Consider the following 26,570-nt stretch of genomic DNA (forward strand, 5'->3'; position numbering starts at 1 on the left):
TGGTAATGCAGGATATATTTTGATTTTGCTTTCAAGCGTGGCATTATTACTCCACGTTTAATAGCTGTGAATAAATGCATTTTATTTCTGTCCATATTCAGTAGTTCTGGGGGCCTTACAACCCCCAGAATCCAGTATTAAATTGTATTGTATATATATATGTATTTTCAACATACAAAAATGGCAATTCACTCATGTGCCCAGGGCATGCATGTTCTATAATTCAGTCAAGAAAACCCTGAAAAATTAGGTCAGCCCTTAAAATGAAAATGACTGACTAAATGAAGCCAAGTAATGACAGACAATATGGGACATAATACAGTGCTTCACATAAACTAAACAAGCTCTTCTCCAGAACAATGTTAAACAGTGTTTCCTAAATACTTTCATGTCAGTTGGCCCTTTTTTTAAAACATACCATCTGCAGAGACTGATTTCTCTCACACCTTTTGTGTTATATGGAATTCGGAAATGCTGAAAAGCATGAGTAGACTTTACTACCCAGTAAAATACCAAAAACAAGTTTAACTGTGTTTATTCATTTTCTGCAGCACAACTGCTGCTACTATTATGGTAATTGTTTCAGTTGTTAATAAAATTAATGATACACAGAAGATGAACAAATAAAAAAACATATTGCAAAGAATTATTCAAAGAATTTTAATCATTAGAGAGCAATAGTGGACCTGGAGGCCCAGAGACAGCAGTGTTCATGCCACTAATCTGTTTGCTTGGATTGATTGTCCATGTCCTTGTCGTGTACGAAAGGTTTAGAATTTGCAGCATTGCAGAATACAGAATGCAGCTCATATCCTGGTATTGTTGGTATGTAACTGTTGGTCCATGTTTAATGTCATATTTTGAGACTTGTTGAAGGCTGTAATGGTAAATTGCAAGCAACTAACAAAGAAGCACGTACATAATCCAATTGGAGTGTTCCTTGTCAACAGCTGTGTATGATATATATTAGATTGAGCAGTATAAGACAATGCTGACACGTTATTGTTCACAAATGTTAAGGTGCTGTCTGAAGGGGAATCCTGAAATTTCACTGGTGAGACCCTCTCTATGAGAGCAAGTGTTATCCCATCAGGAACAAGCTAGCTGCTTAAAACGATCAAATGGTGTCTTTCCACAGTATTTAAACGCTTTGAAAAGGCTCCCAATTGATATGATAGAAAAGATTCTCGCAAAAAGGCTCAGGAAAGTGGATATCATGGAAGGTAGACACACACACACACACACTATCTCAGGATCAGTGGAAAGTCTTTAACCTTTCACAAGAAGGCATCACCTCAAATGCTTTCCTCTGCATTTCTCATCTGTTACGGAGTGTAACAGATGAGAGGTTCTAAAGTCCTCCATCCCAAACGCTCTCAAATGGTACTTCAATCTAAAAGGCATCCTTACATGCATCGTCGCCCAGGCCTGCTTCATTCTGCACATCTCAGCCATGAAGCCATCATTTTGTGGCACGCCGTCAAATCCTACATCACCTTCTGCTAAAAGGGGCAGCAGCGTGGTGTTGTGGCAAGGATCAAGGCTCGTAACCAAAAGGTTACTGGCTCAACTCCCTGCTGGGGCACTGCTGTTGTAGCCTTGGGAAAAGTACTTAACCCACAATTGAGCCTCAGTATATATCCAGTAAATATCTAGCTGAATGAAACTGTAACCTACATGTATGAAAGTCTGGAGCATTTGCTAAATGGCAATAATGTAAATGCAGCCTGCTGGGGTAAAATGCACATCGGAATGGGACACCTGTATGAGACCTTACCGATCTTTTAGTCCTGGAACAGCTTGGCTTTCGTGCGCTGTACGAGTAGTAGTTGAGGGTGGCGTACTCCATCAAAGCCGCGAAGACGAACAAGAAGCACACCGTGACGAAGAGGTCCATGGCTGTCACATAGGATACCCTGGGCAACGAGGTCCTGGCCACTGTGCTGAGGGTGGTCATGGTCAACACTGTCGTTATCCCTGCAAAGTGAAGATAGGATGTTGAGAGAACATGCATCTGTCCCCTTTAAACGAAGCTTTTTTTGTGGCAGCCTTGCTTTCCTTTTTACAGCTGTAGGATCTTAAAAACCCTCAAGGAAATTTAGCTGACTGTCATTTTGATTTACAATCTTGAAGCAGGTGGAAGAAGTGCTATGGATTCTGCTATGATTTTTAGATGCATCGTTTAACACAATGCCATTATTTGTACGTGCTGTGTAATGATTTTGCAGCATCTGGGTGCTGCATATCTTTCACTGGCAGCCTCCCATTACTCAGGTGTGAACAAATGGTTATTTCAGCATCCCGTGGGAATTTTCAGCGCTAAATATTCAACAAAGATGAAAAAATGAGCAAATCGAAAATTCCCACCCACATGCACGCACACCCACACACACACGCACAAACACACATACACACACACACACACACAAACACACATACATGCACACACACACACACGCCACTCAGATCACAGAGATGCCACTGAAGAGAGAAATGAACAGAACACTGTTTTTCAATGGTTTCTATGGAAACAAGTGGGCCCACATCTATTTCGGGCGGGTATTTCACACTCAATTCTCTTCCTCCAGACTCTTGTTGGCATCTTGATTGCCTCACCTGTTTTCCTGCAGATACTGTACTGAGGCACGGTTCAAAAACAGTGTGCCTGCTCAAACAGCGCAGGGGATGTGAGCTTGCAAAGCCTGCCGAAACAGGCAAATATTCCGCCAGACAAAAGAGATGACAAATAGCTTTTTACACTTTTGACAAATGCACACATAACACTCATATTTATGATATTTATGATTTTCTTTCTTTCTCTCTCTCTCTCGCTCTCTCTCTCTCTTATATATATATATATATATATATATATATATATATATATATATATATACATACATATATATATATATATATATACATACATATATATATATATATATATATATATGTATGTGTATATATATATATATATATAGACGGGTGACAAATTAAAGGAAAACCCGGAATAAATGAGTGGAGAAACATAACGAATGCAGATGCTTCCACACAGGTGTACTGAATGGTACAATTCAGAATTTAACATCCAATCATACTCATACTTCAGCACACATTCGATGACCATGATGCCCACGCATTAGTGCGATATGTAAGGAAAAGCAGAAGAGCAACTCTTCCTCAGGTGATTGAGAATGTCAATGCAGGATGTGATCAGACTGTGTCAGCTAGAACAGTCCGTCAACAATTACATAGAGAGGGATATTATGGTAGGGCTGCAGTGCATAAACCCCTCATTACAAAGACGATGCACATTTGAGAGTTCAGTGGTGCAAAAACCATAGGCACTGGTCTACAGAGATGTGGAAAAAAGTGATATGGGCAAGTGCATGTGTGGCGTACACCAAGAGAACGGTATAGGCCTGAATGCTTGACCCCTACAGTGAGGGGGTCTGTGGGCTCTGTTATGCTGTAGGGGGAATTTTGCTGGCATGGTTTGGGTCCACTTGTCCCATTAGAGGGAAGGGTCACTGCAAATAAATACAAAGTTGTTCTGAGTGATCACCTTTATCCTATGATTAAACATTTCTGTGCTGATGGGAGTGGTCTCTTCCAGGATGACAATGCCCCCATCCATAGGGCACGAGGGGTCACTGAATGGTTTGATGAGTATGGAAAATGATGTGAATCATATGCTATGGCCTTCGCAGTCACCAGATCTCAACCCAATTGAACACCTATGGGAGATTTTGGAACAACGTGTTACACAGCGCTCTCCACCACCATCATCAAAACATCAAATGAGGGAATATCTTTTGGAAGAATGGTGTTCCATCCCTCCAGTAGAGTTGTAGAGACTTGTAAAATCTATGCCAAGGCGCACTGAAGCTGTTCTGGCAGCTCGTGGTGGCCCAACACCTTACGAAGACACGTTATGTTTTTCCTTTGTCACCCGTCTGTATATATATATATATATATATATATATATATATATATATAAATATATATATATATATATACATATATATATATATATATATATATATGTTATAATGTATAAGTATACTGTACATACACTGGACACCTACAACACAAAAAACACTCATCACAACACTGAGGTAAAGTGAGGAGACTGGTGGCTTTCTGCAAGTTTGAAGGTGAGAGATTTGCCCTGGCTGTCAGATTTGTGCTGACGGTCATTACAGTATGGTAATTTCTCCCGAAAACAAGTCAACGCGGCTGTCACCGTTGTAGGCCGCGCTTGGCACCGGGACGCGTCGGTGCCCTGCTTCCTCCTCCGCCCTCGCTGCTGCAGCGACGACGCCTCTCCCCGCTATCTCCCCGGGCCCTGTCTTATCTCACCCCTTCCTTGCTGGACTCTACTGAATAACGCCAATGCCTGCTTTTCTCTTCCTCTCTGCTGAAGGCACAATGACTCCTTTTGTCCCACAGATTAATTGCATTCACTGCCCCCCCCACCAGACCGTGCCCTTTCTCTTTAACAGAAAATGAAGTTCACTTTGTGACTAGATCCACGAGTGGACCTGAGAGCTATTGTCTGTCATAGATCCTGCCCTTATCTCTGTAATTCCTCTCAATTCCTTTCATGGTGGACCCATTAGAAAATCGTGTGTTTAGATGGCGTTATGAGTGTGTTTGCACAATGTATACCGCCAAGGTTTTTTATATTCTTCCCTTTTCATTCTGCTTCATCATTTTCCTGTGCAGCTATCAGGGTTGTATGAAGTTTAATTGGAAAAATGAAAAGAATGACACCCAGTTATCAGGGTGATTCACGTACAGTATATGTCGCTACTGTATCTGTGGCCCTCACATTTTGATATAAAATAATTAAGTTAATTAAGTTAAAAGTGATGATACCACATCGAGTCCAAAAAAGAAGCCACAGAAGCCCAGATTCTTATGCTTGAGCCTTTTTAATTTCTGCTGATACAAAAACACAAAAATGTTTGTTTAGTGTGAAGGTGTAGCAAATACAAAACAAAGTCATAGAATTACTTATGCCATGTTGCAACGCAGGTAGGCTAGCCCAGTTCATTTTACACTTCGAATAAAAATCTTGTGCATATCCAGGTGATCCACAGGTGTGTTCCAGATGATTGCCTCAGAATTGAAAATTTGTTTGGAAGAAGTTGCTTGGCATGATTGCCTCATGAAACTGCACTTCTGAAATGAAACTTGTGTTTCGTACCCTGTTTTCAGCAGGCAGCAAGGACAGAACAGACTGGCAGACTGATGTTCCAATTTTTTCTGAGTCAGTGCTTTGGACAGGAAAGACCATGAGCAGCAACCGTTTTTCGATGACATCTGTAATATGTGGAGGTGCCCTCTGTTTCAGTATATTTTGAAAAATTATGATGCTGAGATGTGAATGTGAACTATTTTGAAGCTGGAGTAGAACATACAGTGCAATTAAACTCGAACATTAAAAAAGCAGAAACAAAAATGGCATAAAAATAAACTGAAAGCAATTACCTTCACCAAAATGTTCCACAGCACTGCACATGAACAAATGGAGAGCATGTAATTAAGGGGAAAAAGCATGAACAAATCAGAAAAGGTAATGAATATGTGAGAAAAGGGACTTTCTGGATAAGCCTCAGCAATAACAGTAAAATAAAACATGAAATAAAAGGAAAAAGTAAAGACTAACATTCAGACTAAATGCAGACATAAATGAGAACATGACAAATACACATGCATTAAGATTTACTGGCTGGGCCTCCATTACGACATTGAAGCATAGTCATCAAAAAAAAAAAGATTTAAAAAATTATAACCAGACAAAGAGTTACAGAGATCTTGAGTTTTTTTCTGTGAATATGTCAGTAGCATCATCGTAAAACAGGCATAGATAGTTAGAGCTAGAGTGAGTACATTAGCACTGAGCAGTAGAATAGGCAGTGTAGAGGTAATAGTGCAGTGGATGAGATTTATCCAAGCCCATACTGCTTGAAAACAGAAAGTCAAAGGTCAAATCTTTTTTTCTTGATGAGGGTGAATGTAAAACAGAGCTCGGGATTTTGGGTGCTGCCTAAAACAGTTTACTATGAGATGGCACGCTTGGCCCAAGGCAATAATCTAACACTTCAGTGTGAGGCCTTTTCATTCATTTTTAATCAGGATGAATGTCTCTGACAAACAATGCAGTGAGACCTTTTGGCTGCAGCCCTTCCCCAAAGGTACTCCAAATGGTTGAGTTAGCATATACAGTGAGGGTAAGAATATACCGCATGTATTACAAGTTGCACATGAGAGAAACACCATCCGTGATAGTTATACAAAGAAGTTGAATTTGTCTTCTTGACAAATAAGCTGGTTAGGCTCTTCTTCAGCAAAATGTATGTTTCTGTCTGTTTGGGCTGGTTCCTTTTAAATTAACAGTTTAATTATTAACACATGCAAACAGGCCTACCTAGTGCCGTTCTGGCCGGAGTCGCATCTTTTTTAATCCAGAAGGACACCCAAGACAGAACCACAGTGAGGATGCAGGGGATGTAGGTCTGAATGGTGAAATAGCCCATCCTTCTGCTTAGGTCAAAGTAGACCGTCATCACCACATAATCACCTGACGACAAGGAGGAAGACACAGGCTGAGTTAAGATCATGACGTTTTTGTCAGCATTGAAAAAAATGAAAATGTAACTTTAACATAAAAGCCGCACATTCACTACAAATCAAAACAAATCTTGTGAGCTTAATTGAGTCAACTGAAAAAGTGACAAAATTTAAAACACAGCACCAGCTACCTGGAAAGGAGGAGGAGAATAGAGACAAAGCCACGACTGAAAAATTAATGACTAAATAATAAATTAATTGTCATTAAAACAGTACATTCAGTGCAAACTAATCTTCATTTTATGCCTTAAATGGTCCCCAAATTACCTGCCATCATCATGGCTTTTGAAGATAATCTCATTAATACTAATGAGATAAAATTCTTAGAGTGGCTGGTGTTACCAAAGCTTCAGAGCAAAATTAGCACACCGTAATATCAATTAATCTCGACTTCATTTCAGCGGATGCAGACAATAGAGCTGCAAGTATGTAATGTCGGGTACTATATAGGGTAATTTTATGATAGCATTTTTAACAGTACTTCATTCTAAAAATTCTTAACATGCCTGTCATGTACCCTTTTAAAACCATATTATGGACTAATTCACAGCCCATACAGAGCGTTTGATCATATCCCCTTTGTGACTGCAGCCAAAGACATTCTATTTGCGGATCCCTGCATTTCATCATCGAGCCTTCGCACAATCAAACAGGCTACTTCGGTTAGCGCACAGCACTTCGTTAGCATGAGCGACTCGCGGGGGCTGTATTCCCTCCGCTGAAAGGAACTGAGCAGATTCATAAACTGCTTTAAGGAAAGTGTTCAAACGGGATGTGACTTCGGTATTCTGACATCCTCGAAGTGAAAACGAGCCAAGAATATTTCTAATCATCACGCAGCGGAGCAGCCTGACCTAAACTTGAAAATATTAAGAGGAAACATGTCAGAAATGTTTTTTTTCTTCCCCAAGACCACAGTTAGATCCTAGAGTCGCCTTCATAACAGACAAGTGAAAAAATGTGTTCTTTCTGATCCCCTGATCAATGTGTATCAATGTGAGTATTAGTCCTCAGGGGTATTTGATTTATGTGGCATATTTATTTATTAATGTATGTATTAATTGATCTATGCATTCATTTTTCATCCCAGAATTCACTTGGACACCATCTTCTTGAATACTGCATTTGCTCCCAAAAAGAAAGACAAGTATTCATATCCTTTTTCATGAATAGCTATTAGTGATTAACTGGGCTACATCTTATTAAAACATTGTTTCCCTAACATGCATCAGTTACTGAATGTTGGATTTAAAAGACACCGTACAAAATGATTTAATAAAGGACCTTTTGAGAGCAGAGATATTGGGAAGACTATTGTTTTCCTATGCTTAATTGGGACAAATGAGAAGAGAGACTAATAGGAGACTGAAACAGTGCCTGTTGGCATTATAAATGGTACTGCTTGCATGCTCCTCTGTTTGGTTTAAATTACTTGACCTATTTTTACAAACTATGTTCACCTTAACTGATGCTGTAAGTGCTGTTAATCTGTTTCTGCACAATGATAAGGGGTACCTTTGCTCATATCGTGTTTTCTTGGCTAATGGAGGATCCTACCTCCATTGTCTTCATGAAACCTATTTAATTAAATCTTCAGGCAAAAAAAAACAGTTCAGACAGGTAAATTCTCATCTACATAAACGCTCTAGAGAAAACAACAACAAAAAAAAGGGAACAAGTATTACTCCTCTAGAGCAGCCAACTGAAAATGATCAAGAAGGTCTTGACACAAGACACGCCACCCAACAGCTCAAGTAAACAGCTCTAATATGGAGAGATGATAAAAAAAAATCCTGTATAAACTGTATGCTCTTCTGAGAACAATTACAGTAGAACAAAACAGTTTGACAGTGCTCCTCTCTGGTGTTGAGAGGCCTGACCTGCAAGGCACTGATTTCCCCTTTTGTTTCTTGTCTTTACAACTTACCCTAAATAGATTTCACTAACTTTCTGGTGATTTCTAAAGTAATTTTCTTTTTCCCCACTCAAGGGTATACTGCAAATACAAAGTGTATATTCGACACAACCCAGCACCTCTCACTTGGATATATAAACCGCTATATAATATATATATACTTATAATATATAAACCACCTTCCAACAACAAAATAATAAATTGAAAATAAATACAAATGCTTCTGGCTTAAATTTGATCATATAATTCAAAACAGCTGAAAACTGTATTTGTTGTACATTGTTATGTCAATTGTTTTATGTTTTTCTCTTTTTATTTATGTTTAAGTGTTGTCCTGTTCTGTAGTTGTTGTGTGCTATAGAGGTGCTATACAAAAAACGAGTATAATTATTATGGGATTACCTACATGAAAGTTAGCATGATGCTAAACCTTACTGGATAGCAGATAGCATAGTTTAATGATGCACTACAGGGCATACCAGGAGGTGTTCTGGCCACAAGCCAAAATGCACCTTTCCTGGTATGTGTTGTCAATGAATTTGATGTATTAAACTCCAGGGAATATTGATTGATGAACCACTCGCTCTTCTTAAAGTTTTGATCTAACTGAACTCTTTTATATGTCTCTTTTGAATGGCTGCTTGAATGGCATTTTCATTCATCCATCCATGCTTTTTTGTTGTCATACACTGTTCCAAACTCTGTTATATTATGTGTGCAACATATGTTGATAATCAAAAAAAAAAAGGCAACTTCCACTCTCTTCATAAATCGATTCCTTTTTTAGTTTCCCTGCATTTAAGTGATCACATTCAGAGAGAGCCATCTCTTAAACTAAGGATTACATGTACCAATCTCTTGTTCTGATGAACACTACCACAATACAAACTTATCTTCTTAATACTTGGCTTCTTTTGCTAATGACATCCATATCAAGTGAAGAGTGCATGCTGCCGCACGTCTAAATGAAACCATTTTGTGCTCTGTAGCAGTTAACAAACTTGCAAAGCAATTAATTTGCCAGAAGGAGATCCATTCCTTCAGCCACCAGCTGGCGTCTCCTGCTGTCGCTCTGTGCGAACAGCGAGGGGTGTGATAACTTGTTTGATGTGAATCAGGATAAAATAAATATACTTCACCACAAAGACGTGTGTAATTATTTTCCTGTGTATCTGCAGAAATTACAGAGAGCGAGCTCAGACCTAGCCCTATGAACTAATGCAAACACACTTGGGTGTTCAAAGGGCTGGATTAGCGCAAGGACAATTTGACCATTTAAATCAGCAGCGGGAGCACCCGAGACAACGGATGATGAATATCTAAAGATAACAGCTTTTCAAAATGGATTCCACAGGAGGGAGAGGTTTCTGGAGCCCATGTCTGTGTAGTATGGGTAAGTTCTCGATATTCTTAAACCAAGTCTCCATAGTTTTGCACAAGTATCCATGTTGAATAAACCTACTTAATATCACACAGAAATCACTTTTTACCACCTTTTACCTGCCTTAGGGTGTTGGGGCTGTCTGAAGGTTGCATGATTTTAAAGCCTCAAACAGCTAATAAAACTGTTTATGTTTAGATGATTGAACGCATCGTATATTAATGTCTGTTTAGACATTTCCCTATATCTCCAAACACCACATTGGAAACTTGACAAAGATCTGTCCCCCCCACGCTTATAGTGAGTGTGAACATTCTTGGAAGTTTTTCCTCGGTTTTTCCTGTTTTCATTCTTTTTACATAATTCCTAGAATAGTTAGCAAAGAAATAGTTTTTGAGTCTGTATTTATGGGAAGGGCAACAGGCTGCTAGGATAGGAAAGAGTACAATGTAACTATCTGTCCTACTTGCCTGCTTATATATCTTTTTTTTTTGTGAAAACATTTTATACCAGTGGTGACTTTTAGCTTCATTCTGCTGAATTATGACTAGATAGTGGTTACAGAACATGTTTCATCTCAGAAATATCAACTAAATAACTGCACAATTTCAGTTTGTGACTATAATCAGAAACACTGCCGTTTTCAATTGTGAGGATTTCCATATTCATAGCACTCACTTGTTTTCCCCATTTTTGTGTAAACACATTCAACATGGAGAAATCAGATGTGTCATATGTTCCTTTAAAATAAATTTCAATTGTGTGGTGCTACAGGAATATAAAAAATTGTGTGAAACAAGCCAACCACCTGCCCCCTCGCCTCTATCCCCTCTTCCCTCTTTCAAAAGGTCTCTCCTGATCCTCTTCTCTTCATGTCCCCCCTCTTTACCTTCCTCACCTTTGGCTGTTTGCCAGCTACCTTCAAACGGGCACACTTCAGACCTCTTCTGGAAAAAGAAAAAACACCCTTGGCCTTTCAGTATTTTAAACTGCCACTCTTTCTCTTTGCTCCCCTTTCTCTCCAAAATCCATGAGTTTTTTTTTCTTTTAGAAAAACCAGCTTCTTTGACCTTAACCAGTCTAGTTGCAGGGTTGGGTAGTCCATGGAGACAGCTCCCCTCTCAGTTACTGTGGCCTCAACTCCATGTAAGCATCCTTCCTTTCCTCTGTAGTGATGTTTCTGGGAATATATGTGATGTTTGACATGGAGAAATTCTCACAGAGATAGGGTGGATGTCTTGGGTAGCTATATGGGCTGGTTTACAACATAACTGTCACATCATTCTTGCTGAGACATCTTGATATGATCTGGTTTTCTCACACTCTCTCAATTCTCACACTCTCTCATGGAGTTCCCCAGGGCTCCATGCTAGAATCCATGCTTGTTCTCCATTTACACCAAGTAAGGTCTGTTTTTTCTGCTCACAGTTTTTCCCTTCCTTTTCCTTTCTCTTTCACTACCTCTCCATCACAGACTGAAGACCCACCTCTTCAGGCTACACCTTGGTCCCCCTTCCTATGCAAGATTTTTCATTCCCTTTATGTGTAATTATATAGGTGGAAGTGTACTTCAGGGTACTACTTTGTGTGTAATTATTTATGTGCAGGTTTACCTTGGGGTATGTGTTAGCATTGTATTTGGAATGCTATAGTCCCTCTGTTGGGTATATTGCCTTGCACTTACATGTTGATCTAGGCATGCACTTGCGAGCTCAGCTCTATGTTTGGCACTGACGCTTGTTCATGTGCGGTTAGCGGTGGCTTGTTTGTGCACCTTTTCGTGCCATTTTATTAGATGAAATCTGCAAGTTGCTCTGGATGAGAGTGTGCGCTAAATGACAACAATGTAATGTAATTATTGCTGCCCGCTTTACCTTGCGTTTCAGGTGTCTCTGCCTGGGGTGGCATTATCTTAAAATCAAGTTCTTCAATACCCCCCTGCTCTACATAAGTCAAACCCCCAGTTTGTCTAGTGCTCTGCATAATTTTACACTTTTAACACATTTCACCCTCCCAACATGTAAATGGGCAGCAGTATGACATAGTACTGAGGAGCTGGGCTCATAACCCACAGGTTCGATCCCGCTGCTGCCTCAGTAAATATCCAGCTGTACAAATTGATAATATGCCCAAACTATAAGTGATGTAAGTTTCTCTGGATAAGAGCATCTGCTAAACTAAGGTAATGGGACACCATGATGTGAAGTACAGTAATGTGTCGTATGATAGATCACTATTTGGCTCAGTTTAGCAGGATGTAGGCATGCTTCTCTTACAGATAATTGTTAGTCACTATGTGTGTGCTAAAATGATTAACATTGCATGCTAATATTTTTTTCACTCTTTTACTGCTTGATGCTTCAGTGTATTGCTGTCTGTTTTGTGCTTTCAGTCTTGCTGTTGTTGCCACAGTGATATGCATTAAATATATATTGTATGAAGGCCTGCTAAGTTGCTCCAGATAAAAGCATCTGCTAAATAAATAACAATAATAATATAAATAACCACAAGTGCTGTAACACAATGTGACAGACTGGTTGTGGCATGGGCATGACTTTTTTTTTTGTTTTACAGTGTAGCAATGCTCTGTAGTTGTAGAGCCTCTGTCGCAATGCACTGTGGTCACATGATGCCATACAGTTAAAGAATCTCTCATTTAATGTCGCCACGCCCTAACTATACAGGTAGCTCACCTAGCAGCTCATGAAAGCAGTCACTAACAGGACAATGAGTGACATCTAGCATAAGGTCCTAACAGATGGTTATCCTATATAATATTCCTACAAAAGCTTAATTCCAAATGTAATCAGATGTTTTCACAAGGGATAAACCTACCAGATTGCAATGCGGTTGAATGCATGTTTTAGTGCGTGTTCAAGATTGAATCTGTATGAACACTCACAGAGGGTTAACAGTGAAGAAAATGAGGGAAAAAAAAATTAATCAACGCTAATGAAATGTCATGATATACATACATGATATTGGACATTTGTTTAAAATAAATTGGTAGTTTTAATTTAATCCAGTCATTTTGTAGAACTACTTATCCAGAAGCATAATTGTAAATACAGACTACTTAAATCAGGCTCTAATAGATAACCAAACTGTCAATGGGTGTAATGATTAACTGAATTGTTCTGTTTTATACTCATGTTTAAATGTTTGCTCAGATAATACTCTATCAGCATGTAAACAAATCATTATTTAGAAGGTTTTAACTTTGGCAGTGCAATTAACACAAACCTTAGGTTGTTGACTGAACTGACCATATCAGCCGGTTAAGCTGTGAGTTTAAGCCACTCATTTCATCTATTGGAAAAGGAAACATTAGACACCTTATGCATACCTGCCCTTAGTTTTGACGCCATAGCAACAAGACAGGCATTATGCACAAAGGACAGAACCATTTGATCACCTAAAGTCCAGGACTGTGTGCAGATGAAGCCATAAAAGAACTGTAGCACTTGCTCGCTATCACTGAGGCACTGTGATGTTTTTTGTGCATATGTATGTGCTTATAAAGTGCTTGTTAATAATAGCTTACTAACTACAGGACAACAGATTCATTATGGACCTGAAGAGGAACTATATTATTACTATTACAAAAGCTGAAGCTAAAACTCAAACCTGACAATACTGAATAGGATTTTTTTCTTTTTTTAAATTCTGTCAGATGAAACGGACCAAAGGAAAGTATGAGAAGAGACCATGATGCATCAGAGTCAGTCTCATGAAGCATCTAACAGGAAGCTGCTATTATGTTGTGACTTGATTGTGGAAAGTAGCTGGGGTACACAGGAGCAAAAGAGAGGATCTGGTACTGCAATAACACAGCCAGAATCTGTGCCAGGCTGAACTTCAGTCAAAACCTCTCTTAATTCTATTTATGTGGGGTCTACGCAGGGCTATTTAAAGAAAGGTGAAGAAAAATAAAATCTAAAAAGAAATTAATTATTAAATTAAATAAGAAACAAAGAACCTGAAGACTGAAAAAGATTCTCAGACTATTTTTATATTAACTTTATAAAAACAATCCAGCCATCAAATAAATTCTAATATAAATGAATAAAAATGGTGGAATTAAATGACCTTGATTCAATATGTTTTGTTTTCAAAAATTCTAATTTTATATTGTTCACTTTGTTCTTGAGTAATTTGAAGAGTATATTATTCCATTCATACATGAAGTGTTTGAAGCTCATAGGTTATTCACACACAAGTGCACCTCTGTCAAGGCCTTTTGAACTGCGTCATTACCTCGAGTTATTAGGCTTTTATTAAAGGCTACCTCATCCCCATGCCTCAAATTGACAATAATACAGTGACATTTCAATGGTCTCTTTGGGTAGAATCTTAGTGAGTCAAACATCATAGCTTTAATGACACCAGTGACGACAATACCATATCAATATTAAGAAGCAAAGCAGTTTTTTTTGCTTACCTGCTGATGTCTTCACTACATCGGTGGTGTTTCGTAGGCCCATGAAATCGAACTGATAAAGTCTCCAGGATTTCTGATCTGCAGCTTCGACAGAGTTCTTCCTCCACTTGTAGATCATCTCATCTCGGGGGTATCCGTCTGTAATTACAAAAGATGTGTTTGTGTGAGCCCAGGAGTATCTGTCTGTAATTCTGAAGTGTACGTGTGTGAACCACAGGGCTATCTGTCTGTAATAACAAAGAAAGTGTGTGTGTGTGTGTGTGTGTGTGTGTGTGTGTGTGTGTGAGACCCCAGTATTTGTAAGTATTTGTGTGTGACCACAGAGCTGTCTGTCCATAATTACAAAGGAAATGTGTGTGACCCCACACAACACATCACAATGAAAGATGGCCTGTCTTTCCAAGACATCAAGGTTTGGAATTAGACGCTTTTTCACAAGAAGTCAACAAATAATAAATATAGGCCTGTCCTGAATACCATTTTTTGGACCCCGGAGCTTCGGTAATAATCAACAGCGAATATTCAAAGCTTTGGCGGGGTGTGTGTGTGTGTGTGGGGGGGGGGGGGGGGGGGGTAAAAGAAGGGTAAATTTGTGGATTGAGTCAGTGTTGTAATGAAAACGTATTGATATTATTAGCACATGTTGTTGTAGCATGTATGTGCTGTTCTAGATTCTGGCAGAATGGGCGCTGTGACAACTCTCAACAAACAAATTTGATTCCATGGAGACAGTAGTTCCATGCTGATATCCCACCAGCCAGAGATGAGGTTGTGATTGACCCTGTGTGTTTGTCTGTCTGAGAACAGGATGGCTTGGAAAAAAAAATTGGGACAGATTTGGGTGAAACCTGCTGAACCTGTTGATTTCGGTGGCCTCTTGGATGCGGTAAAATGCGATTTAGATGGCTGTGATTAGAATAAGGCTGACAGTACAGATCTCACGGGTGCCAGAGGTTTGCCACTACAGTTCATACTGCGGTGCTTTTGAGGAGATGTTTGAATGTATGGTTTCACAACATTACAGAATGTTCTAAATGATCATTGCAGTTCCTGTCCCTTTCTGGTTTAGCATGACCAGAATAAACAGAATGCATTTAATCCTCCTCAAATGATTTTCTGTACAATCCACTACCCGGTTGTTTACTGCATTCATTAAAATGGCAACGCAATTAAATTTCCCAGCAAATGTGTGCATTAATCCTATTGATAGAAAAGTAAATGATTATCAATTATGATTTGATATAGCTGTTAGAGGCAATAGATGTTCAATTAACAGTGCAAACATATTAAGTGTGGGGGAAGAAGCTTTCCTAATTGCTAATTGTTCTCAAACACTCTTGATTAAGTGAATGTCATTTGTGTCATTGTCTGGTGTTTCTCTGTTTTTTTTTTTTAATTTTTGAAATGTCATTAATTTCTCCCTTGCATCTTATCTGAACAAAAGCTGACAAAAAGTATTTAAAGCTCCAAATGTAAACAAATAATGGCCTGCATTTATGAGAGAAAGGTACAACTGGGTGTTACAAATGTTTAGACCACCTTGAGTCATTTATTGTTTATTAAAAAACCCAAACACTTGAAAGAGAACATCTTTCGGGAAATATTTCCCTCTACTCTGCAGTGAGGCAGTGATAACTTTGGAACTGTATTTTGGGTAATTACGTATTTCAGCAATTATTTTACCCACCTCATTGGCCCTTCCTTAAGGGAGTAAGACTGCAGTCAGCACATAATCCTGTATTTTCCCCTGAAAAATCCCTCTCTGAGGCATTACAATATATAAGTTTTGTGACAAATGCCTTTGGCTTCAACACAGCTAAGCACCTGTTCACAATAGACATGCATTATATGCGCCTCTGCACATTCACAGAATTCCACATTTGCTCCCATATTTACCAATCTGTGGGTCGTTATTTCTGCGAGACGGAGGCATTTTCCCGAGCCCGAATGGTATGGCAAAGGTGATGTGGAAAGCCTCCATTTACATACTGCATTAATAACCAGGCACTTAAATGGCAAAGCTGCATAGAAAGCGCAGCCGTTTGTTCGCAAATGCCTCCACTGGGGCCAAGTGGAGGCTGACTGCACTGGCCCTGCCATGGCACCTGTGCCGCTTCCACAAAGCGGCTTCCTTAATCCTCCGTTATTGGTCTCCAGTGAGGGATTAAGCAAAAGCCATATCAATACAAATTCAGGGGGAAAAACAAAATCCATATTTTGTACTTTATTATTAATTGTGGGGATAAACTAATCGGAGCGACGCACAGAAGCCTCGACTTTTTGAAATCTCTGGATTTATGCGGACCTGCAGAGTGCTGCATAATCATTTTAGTTTTACAGTGAAGCTCCGTGGTAGGAGTTTTCAGGCAGACTCCAAACTCTGCTAAATCAGTTTTTTCCAACTAGCACTACTTCCAACTACCATCTTGTGAGGAAAGATTTTGCTGTCCCTCTTCCTGCCCGTTCCTCCTGAGGTACAAATTAGATGTGCCTGAGGATAAGCATAATCCTACGAACAGAGATATTTTAAAACATACCAATTTTCATGTGTTGTTTAGCCTTGTGCTAAATTCTTTTCAGAAAAATACCATCAATGCAGTGGCCAACACGTTCTTCAAAAATTATTTTTCCAGAAAAAGAAAATGCTAAATTCAGTGATTCCCACATCAGATAGCCACCGAGAAATGCACAAGAACAATATATCTATCTCTTCTCCTCTTCAAACAGTGTAATTTATTTTGGAGGCTTTCTGGCAATTAGGGTGGAGATCCTATTCCCTCTTTTTAGTTCTGCTCTTCTGTTCTGCCAAACTCTTCAGTGAGAGGAAAACTGAGAAATTACACCCTGACCCTACTGTCTGCCAACAAATTATTTAGTTTAGGTTATTAGTTGTATTTATTTATTTATTTTTTTGAAGAGTGGGTAATCTGTTTGTGCTATGTGTTCTCAGCTAATGCCAGACAGCCTACCATTCATCCTCTCTCCAGGCTCCCCTAGTCTCTCTCTGCATTAGGTCTGCTCTGTACTTTATGCATCTGAAGCCCTTGGGCATGATAGTCTAAAAGGTAAGCAAATTCCAGTTCATAAGAAAAAAAAAAATCCATCACCATGGGAACGAGACTGCTGTCCAATGATTTCCGCCAGAGAAGAAACGGGGCGAACGGATCACGGCACGCTCAATCTTCCCGATACATTTGGTTTGTGGGCGCTGTGGAGAGCAGTGTAATTTTAGGCTTAATAGTCTGCACTGAGAGCAAAGTCTCATCACTGAATATCACTTTGTGTTTTTTTATTATTCATGTCTCAGAGGTTATTCGACAAAATAAAATAAGCTCCACCCTATTGTACCCGTCTTTGGTAATATTTTTAAGTATGAAATGATAACCAAGTCGCTCCTGTGAATTTGTCATTGTAACCATTGTTTAGGATTAATAATTTATTTGAATTATTTATATATAAAATAAATATAATAAATATAATAAATATATAATCATTTATAATTATTTTATTTGAAGTGCTACTGTATATTACTGTATACTGTGTACTGTTGGTCTGTAAGGAGTGAAAACTGTTGGGAATTTCCTCAGGTAAGTCGACAAAATCTATATCAGTAACAGGTGACTGTCTAGCTGTCAGATAACTTGTCTGTGGCAGTCAGGCCCACTTCTGGTCCTATATATCCATAGTCCTGCAGGCTTGACAGGGGCCTGCCCACAGTTCCATATCAGGAGCAACAGGTGATTACACTTGTCACCAGACTGTACTTAAGAGAGTTAGGACCTAAGGCACATTACTGAACATGAAGAAAACAGTAGATTCCTAAACAGCATTAGGCTGGATTATTTTAGCACTTTGTATGTGTGAAGGTATGGAATGACCCAGATGGAATGTTTGCACTCTGACTTACAGTCATTAACAGGGAACTAGAAGCCACCTATTTCCTCCTCTAAATTCTAATATGCCTCCAGTTGCTGTCCTTCACAGTTCTTGTTCAGCCCTTTGTGGAATGCGACTACATCTGAACCATTAATCCAAACTGACACAATCTGGAAATTACATGTAGAATCATAACTAAGGGCACTGCTTCATCCTCATAAACTGAGCAAACAAAGCACAAGCAAGCAAATTGTTTAGTCACAGATGTGTAACACAGCAGCTTCTAAACCACCGCCTCCTCACTTGGTATTGAAGACAGCACATGCTCACAAAAATAAACATATAGCAAGGAGCTCAGATTTATGGGGGCTATTTAAATCTGCAGATACATGAATGATGTCGCTTATCTGTTATGTTTGTGTGCCTGTGTGTACAATGTAGTTTTGCTCTCAACATGGTCTATGTTCCTGGTAATATAAAACTGCACATGAGTAGGAGTAATTTTCATTGTCAACATCTAAGTTAAAGCTGCAAAAAAGGACAAAATCCCACCTTATGCATGCCATATGCAAGTTATGCAATATAAACAAATTACGAATCTATATCCTGGATACCATCCAAAGCAAGTTGGCCAGACACCTACTACTGAATAGCAGCTATGCACAGCAGTGTGGCTAATTTGAATTAAACCCAATCCAAATACTTGTAATTAATTATATCTGACTCACTATAATTGGTTAATTAAAAGTTCCTATTCCCAGAGACGATGGGGAGGCTAAGGGAGGAATTGAGGGAAAGCAAATGGAGTGTTCAAAAATGAAGTCTTTCGTCTGACCCGAGGAGTCTCCTGAGACCCCCTCCAGAATGTTCACTGTTACCGCTCAATCAGGGATCAGACCAGATCGGCCTGCTTTAAAAAAAAATCCTCCCCAAGACGCAACATGAAGTCGACCAAACTGGGGTGAAAAAATTCCCAAACATGCTGTCAGTTTGGAGGCCTACAGACTCTGTGTGGGTGTGGAAAAGCGTGGTTTGTCTCTTCTTGAAGTCAGGCAAGAGCTGCCTTTAGTGCTGCTGTAAGAACGGCTTACCCTTCACAATGGGGAGCCGGACTGAATCATTCATTTCCATCACCGAGAGCGAGAATGGTGGACTCCACTCTTTCCCATTAAACACCGCTAATAACAATCACAACAAGATCTAACACACTCAGAAGCTTAAGTAAATGGCTAAATGAAAGAGCAGTGAAATTTTGCATTTGAAAGAACACCATTTTGGTTTGAGAGGATTCAGTGTATTTCCTTATGTAAGTGTTGCAAATGCTCGCCAGGCTATCTCCTGCTGCTTTGTTCTACTTCAGCACAGAGGTTGTCCCGATTACCTCCTTGTCCCATCCAATGGAGAAGCTAGTCCATTAAACCTCCAGGAACGGCACTCTCCCTACCAAGTGAATGTTAATGGTTCTGGGTAGCTTTATTTTGCTTTTTTTACTGCACTCTTTAGGTGCACCCCATTCAGCTGTGATTTTGAAGTATTCTTTATTACATTACATCATTACATTATTGTCTTTTAGCAGACACTCTTACCCAAAGCAACTTACATGGGTTACAATTTTATCCATTTGTGCAACTGGGTATTGACTGAGGCCATTGTAGGTTAGGTGTCTTGCCCAAGGGTATGACAGCGGTGCCCCAGAGGGGAATTAAACCAGCAAGTTTTCAGTTATAAGTCCTGTTCCTTACATTATGCCACACTGTTGCCCAGTTGGAGGTTTTTGATAGAACCTCCAAACTCACAAGCCGGGCCAGCTCTTTTAATCAAACACACAGGAAGATAAGTGAATCATTGGATCAGTTATGAACTGTAAGTGGTTCAGTTTAACAAGATGGCTAACATCTGCTGCACTTGTCTGACTCACACTCTCCCTCTCCCCAAGTGTACATCCTCTGGGCAATATATGTCTGTGGGGGTCCACTCTACTTCACTCTGGTCCAGCTCTTTATTGTTTCATTTGGACAAGAACTGCAAATTACTTCACGTCTAGCCTTGTCTGTGGATAGTGTTGCTCAGCTTTTCCACAATGGTGACAACGGAAGGATCAAAATCCCCTGCAAGTTTATGGGGTGATCCACATTGTTATGAATGAAACGCATGCCTTTTTTGGGTTCGCGGTTTGTAAGAAAACAGATGAAATAAATAAATATAAAAACCCACAGCAAGTACCTGAGAGAATAGCAAATGAAACATGCGCTGTGGGGGATTCATTCTGAAGTCAATGTTCTCCTCTCTCAGAGTCTGTCTGAGCAGAGCAGAGTCTTCACACGGCTCTGGTCTCTGGGAGGTGATGAGAGGTAAGGAATCTATGACGAGAGAAAGCCTGGGTGCGGGACGTGTTTGCGGTGATGACTGTTCGCGAGATGAAAAACTAAATTCACAGGATCAAAATGCCTCAGCTCTCAGTCACACTCTTACCACAGCACACAAAGTGGGTCAGTACAAAGCAAACCCTATTTTGTAAATAACAAGTCTATTCGTACAAAAGGTGCTCCAGTGTGCAGCATGACTCATGACAACAGTAAGAAAGCATACCCTTGGGACAAAGATACATGACTGCTGCCTCTTTTTTTCCATTAATGAACTGGAGTGATGGTGCAAACTGTGGAATATGATAAACTCTAAATAAATGGCATATGGCCATATGCACTGCATGTTCAAACTTGTAATTGTGTCTATATTTTCCAAGGTGCTGAATTTTCACAAGCAAAATTAAACATTCTATAGACATAACTTCTCAAAAAATACCCTTCATCTACACATTTTTTCTCTTCTTTCTACAGGTTCCTTTCCTATTAGTTCACTAACCAATAATCAGTTGTTAACCACTTATGTCTTTGTCCCAGAATAACATTATATCTCAAGGATGGCAAAGGTAATGCAGTCTATATGGTTATTTGTCTGATCTTGCTAAATGTAGTTTTTGATAGTTGATGAGGATAACCATGTCTGCCAAAAGAATAAATGAAAATGGAAATACAGTAAAATTGAACTTTAGAATCCAGTTTGTCATTACAAAGAAAAATTAGAGGTAGGTGATTATTCTTTTTTAAGACAATACCGTCTTCAACCAATTATACTGAATGCAGTATTATGCAATGGTCCCAGGATTCTCAATCAATCTGTCAAATTTTATTTGCTATAGTGCAACAAGTCAAAATTCTACTCTTTATGTTTTTACAATCAAGATTCTACCTTCAGAAACTGAAAGACCTTAAGATGTCATCTTAATAAAAGCTGTTTCTTGATTTATGTAAAACATTATATGTTACCCATGCTGTTGTACTTTGCACTGTACATATCATATTACTTTTTAAACTAAAAATTGTGATATCCATAAACATTAGCCAAGATACGATGAAGCATTCTTCATTATATTACTATTGTGGAACAGGAATGCAGTATTGTGCACAAGCATGCAGGCATATAATCACATCATAAACATCTCATCTCACCACATTTTTGAAAATAGTATAACGAGTCCCAGAAGGGGCACTGCTTTGGTACCCTTGAGCATGGTTATTAATAACGAGAGGTAAATCTATGCAACTCAATGAACAGCACATCTGCTCGTTAGCATATTTAAAGCATGGACATTTCTGGTGATGCTAATGCTTCAATCAAGAAAAGATTTTGAGAAATTACAGAGACAGACAGAATGCTCTGTACACAGTCATTTTCAGCCCCACTCCCCATTAAGTGGGTCTGATACCTCTGTATATACATACGTAATGGGCTTATTACAGAAGTCACACACAGGTTTAACAATGTGCACTATACACAATAGGTGCACTGTAGCTATGTAAGTCACTAGGGCCTTTTCATGTAAAGAAAATATATATCTATTTAACATTATTTTTTTCAAGTTTTTTTCAAAAATTATATTTCATGATTTTTTTGGCAATTTACTAAATTAACAGCTTTCAGTCCAAAAGAAGATCAAAAGTCTGCTGCCAGTGAAAAATTCAGAACTTCACTGGCATATGCCCACTCTCTGTAGTGACTCATTAATTAGCCGAGCAACAGCTGATTAGAGCTTGCCAATATCTTGGAACAAAGCTGTCTCATTGTGATTGTGATCAAGCAATTCTAATTCTGGGGTGGCTCCTGCCAAATAGACTCCAAGTGCATTAGTGTCAGGCATTCTGAATCCAGTCAGTCCTTGGCAATGACACTAAGTGCTGTGTATACGGTGGTCAGGAGCTTTATTTTTAGATGTGAAGCATGCATTCCTGACACTTGACAGAAAGGCAGTGTCTGGGTGCCCATTGCATACCACTTTATATTTTTGCTTCCTTCATCAACTAACTAGAAACAGTGTGAGCATTTTTAGACAGAAACAGTAAGTGGCCAGGTCATCACTGTTATAGCGTCTTTGTGTGCTCTCTCTTATTCATTTCTTAAACACATCTATAATAAAATGGCACAAATAAGAACTCAATCATGTTAGTCATGTTACTATGGGAATACTATGGGTTACTATGAGTAAATGGAAGATATCATAGTAGATTACTATTAAACTAATATTCCCCCAACACTGATCATAAAATAATATTAATATAATATTATTACCCCCCACACTACAAATATATAATATGATTCAATTACACTTAAATACCTCCAGCGCTGACATATAACAATATAACACTATTTTAGTGATATAGCCCTGAGCACTCAAATCATGACACAAAACTATTACACTAATATTACCCCGAGCACTGAGAATAACACAGTGTATAAGCCCACAATATGAAGAGGATCCCACTCTTTGGTAATCTTAATTATTGTGCACAGTGGCAGTGAATGCTATATTCCAATCTTTACTGAGTCAGGTGGGGCCCCAACAGTGGTGTCAGGGTAGATGGTATAAGCTAATGGATCTATCTAATGTGACTTATTAACAGCTCATTTCAACTGTATCAATTTTCCTTCCAGACACATGTACATGTTCTGGGATACAGTGGCTCGAGCGAAGACAACAACAACAGCTAAAGGACTGTATATCTGTTTGAGTAAAAAATACAGATGTGGTTCTCAGATTAATTTTTAAACACAATCCGCCCCATTTCTCCCTCGTAATTAAACAGGCTGTAGGCGCCTAAAATACACCCATAAATCAAGCTGGCAAATAAACACATCGCAAACCCTTGGGAGGGGGGCGGAGATCGGAGAATTAAAAATCTGCACAGGTTACATGGCGTGCCAATCTTCAGTGCTATATTGCGTTACATTGCAGGGGCTTTCCTGAATCCAAAATGCACCAAATCTTATCTTATGTATGTAAAAAAAAATACCATAAAGACCAAGCTTCTGCAAGGCATTGCCTGACAATACCTCAGATGTAGCCACTTTCATGATTTTAGGCACGATCCATAAAGACACAATGTTACAATGGGGTCAACCTCCACCCTGTTACATGTGCACAAGAAGTCCGTTTCATTAGAAGGGGCCATGTGGCAGCAAGAGGCCGAGGGACACGTGACCAGTGAGTCAGTGACGGATGAGTCATGCCGAGCCGTGCGTTCGGCACTCACTCCTTGGCCTTTCAGGCGCGTGATTCGCCGGGGCCACGTAACGCATCAGCACCTCTTCTGACAGGGTCCGCACAGCTATGCCAGCAGCCATCTATCAAGCGCCAGTGACAGAGCGGGGACGGCCAAGCCCGGCTCCATTAAACAAGACCCTGATTTCCCCCACTTAGCATAAAGCCTGTGGCGTCACACCTATTGCACCTGCAGCGTATGAAAATCAAAATAAAAAACACTCCACACTGATTGACCTAATGTTTTGTCAAGAAGCAGTACTCGGTGCCTGATGTGTGTTTCGAGCACCATCTTCCATCCCCAAAACAAATGTTCCGGCATTTCAGAGCTGTCGAGGGCCCTTTCCGAAAATGCCATCAGGTAATCTATCTAAACGGCCAGCTGCCTGTCTGGCTGCCCACAGCTGTCTGCCAAGTTTAGTGCGTTAAACCATTAATATATCACCAGATCAACACACAGTAGGTTTCCAGCAGGAAAGTATGTTCTCTCTTTTTTTGGCAAGGGGCTCTGAAACGGTCCACTTCCAGACCTCTGGAACGGTCAGTGAGCTCTGCCCTGCTGACAGAACAGAATCTCGGGGAAGGGACTGCCGGTGTGCCCTCATTTCTCTTGCATATGAGTTCTCTGCAGCAATGGTGTTAGCACACACTGAACGTCCCAGCATCCGAGACTCACAGTGTTTCCTCTCAAACAAAAAGGCCCAATGGTTCCTCTGGTGTACTCAGACTATTATGAGAGTTCGTCACACAGCACAAAGGTTATTGCTGTTTCACTTTCTTTTTTTTTTCCACAGACTGTGAAAAAATATCACAGTGGGTTGAAGAAGCATTCCGCATCTTCAGGTTGATGCTAAAGGCTAATAAAACAATTACTGAGATCTTTTTAAAACATAGCATTCAGATCTGGTTTCTCAATTTGAGAAGAAAACAAAACAAAAAAAAAACAAAAACTTCTAATGTCGAAGAGAATAAGTATGCTCAGTTTCCTCAGTTCAAACACGCCATCATAACGTGGTGCTCCATGTGTTACTCTGCCATCATTAAATGATTAGACAAATTTAATTATCTTTTCTTTCCTAGAGCTTCAGATCGAAGTAGTGGTGGCATAACTCCAGGAGACGGAGAGAGAGAGAGTGAAAGAGTGCTGCGCAGTCTGACGTTGGTCTTAATGTGCTTTGCCGGGAAGAAGACTAATGACGGAGGGTGTTCCGTGCACCTCAGCGATGGGGCACGGACATTTCGTTTTGTCTCGTGTCTCCTCTTGCAGGACTGTTCACCAGGTCTGTGCCTGCTCGCACCTGTGTTACCCTCAAAGAAAACATCACCTCAGTAAGGCCAAGGACATGCTCTGTAGTTCCCCCAGGATAACATTCATCCAAGCCATGTGAGCCGCCTACTCTGTTCATTATGTTACTTTTGAAAACGGCTGTAACTCAAAGGGAACAGGGAGGCCTGCTGGTGTGAGAGGAGTCACATTCTTTCTGCTGGCTTGATGGAGCTGAGGTTTATGGGTATGTGTGACACATAACACACCCAAAGGTTACTGTTTTTTTCAAAGGTATAAATTCAAATCTTTTGCGCAAATATCTTATATTTGCATGGCAATGGCACCGTTGTTAAACCTGCCTCCAAAGGCAAATTGATTCAATAATATCCCTTGTGTATCATTTTGTTTGGAATGATGTGTTTCATTTCATATTTGATATAGCCAATAACAAATCTGCACACTTAATTTTTTTTTTTTTTTGCTTGAGGCTGGAGTCCATTATGGCTCCATAATTAGACCCATAATGCACAAAATACACTCTGTTCTATGGAAAAATGAGTCGAGAAAATGAGAAGTGAAAACTGAATTTATTCCCCATGCACATAGTCAGCAGAGAGGCCTTTGATAGTGAGGTTCATGCATTTCGGGTCTAAGGCATGGCTCCAGGTGGACTCAGACAGGGGGCTGTCTGGTGACTCACTCCCCCTCTTGCTCCTGAAAGGCGACCTCTCTCGCAAACTTGGGGAAACCACGAGGGATCTCGCCGGGTTACATTCAGCGAATAGCCCTGCCACGTCCGCTCCTTTTAAAATGGAAATAACCACAGGAGCCTGCCCTCTTAGCCCCCAGTTCTGCGTAGAAGAAGAGACCTGATTTAATAGAGATTCATTTTTTTCAATTGTTTTCTCATCTCTGAGCCACACTGTGGATCCTCTCGGGTCATTAGGAGCGTTTTGGCATTTGGAGTTTCTCTGCATGCGCATTTGTAAAGTGTGTTGTGGGTTTATGCACTGCAATGCACCGAAGCAGGGAAAGGAGTTCTCACTGCTAATGTGTCTACTGCTGTGTGTATGTGTGTGTGTGTGTGTGTGTGATGACTCGTGGGTGGGTGCATGGGTGCGTGTGTGGTGTGTGCATGTGTTTGAATGTGTGCACATACATTTGCGTGCATGTGTGGGTGCATGTATATTGCCATTTATGTATGTGTGAGAGGTAGAATGAGTGTAGGTGTACATGTGACTATGCTTGTGTGAGTGTATATGTGTGAGTTTATGTGGGTGTGTGTGTGAGTATGTATATGTGATTGTGTGATTGTGTTTGTGGGTGAGTATTTATGTGTTTATGTATGTATGTGGCCTGGATACACTCTGAGCCAAGAAATAAACAGGACAGATGATCACTGACAGAGAGGTGCATACACCATTTGGTCTTGCTCACACTGATGGATGTTTAAGGGAT

General features: G+C 39.8%; 1 protein-coding gene across 1 annotated transcript in view; it reads right to left on the reverse strand.

The window, feature by feature from the left end:
- The window catches only part of LOC118788919 (gamma-aminobutyric acid receptor subunit gamma-3), a 108,554-nt gene that overhangs the window by 1,448 nt on the left and 80,536 nt on the right, over nucleotides 1-26,570 (reverse strand). Inside the window, exons 6-8 of the mRNA XM_036545127.1 lie at nucleotides 14,374-14,511; nucleotides 6,434-6,586; nucleotides 1,778-1,977 (exon numbers count right to left, since the gene is read on the reverse strand). Coding sequence (XP_036401020.1) covers nucleotides 1,778-1,977; nucleotides 6,434-6,586; nucleotides 14,374-14,511 — 491 coding nt within the window. The remainder of the gene's footprint in view (nucleotides 1-1,777; nucleotides 1,978-6,433; nucleotides 6,587-14,373; nucleotides 14,512-26,570) is intronic.

The sequence above is a fragment of the Megalops cyprinoides genome, chromosome 14 (assembly GCF_013368585.1).
Source record: "Megalops cyprinoides isolate fMegCyp1 chromosome 14, fMegCyp1.pri, whole genome shotgun sequence".
NCBI lineage: Eukaryota > Metazoa > Chordata > Actinopteri > Elopiformes > Megalopidae > Megalops > Megalops cyprinoides.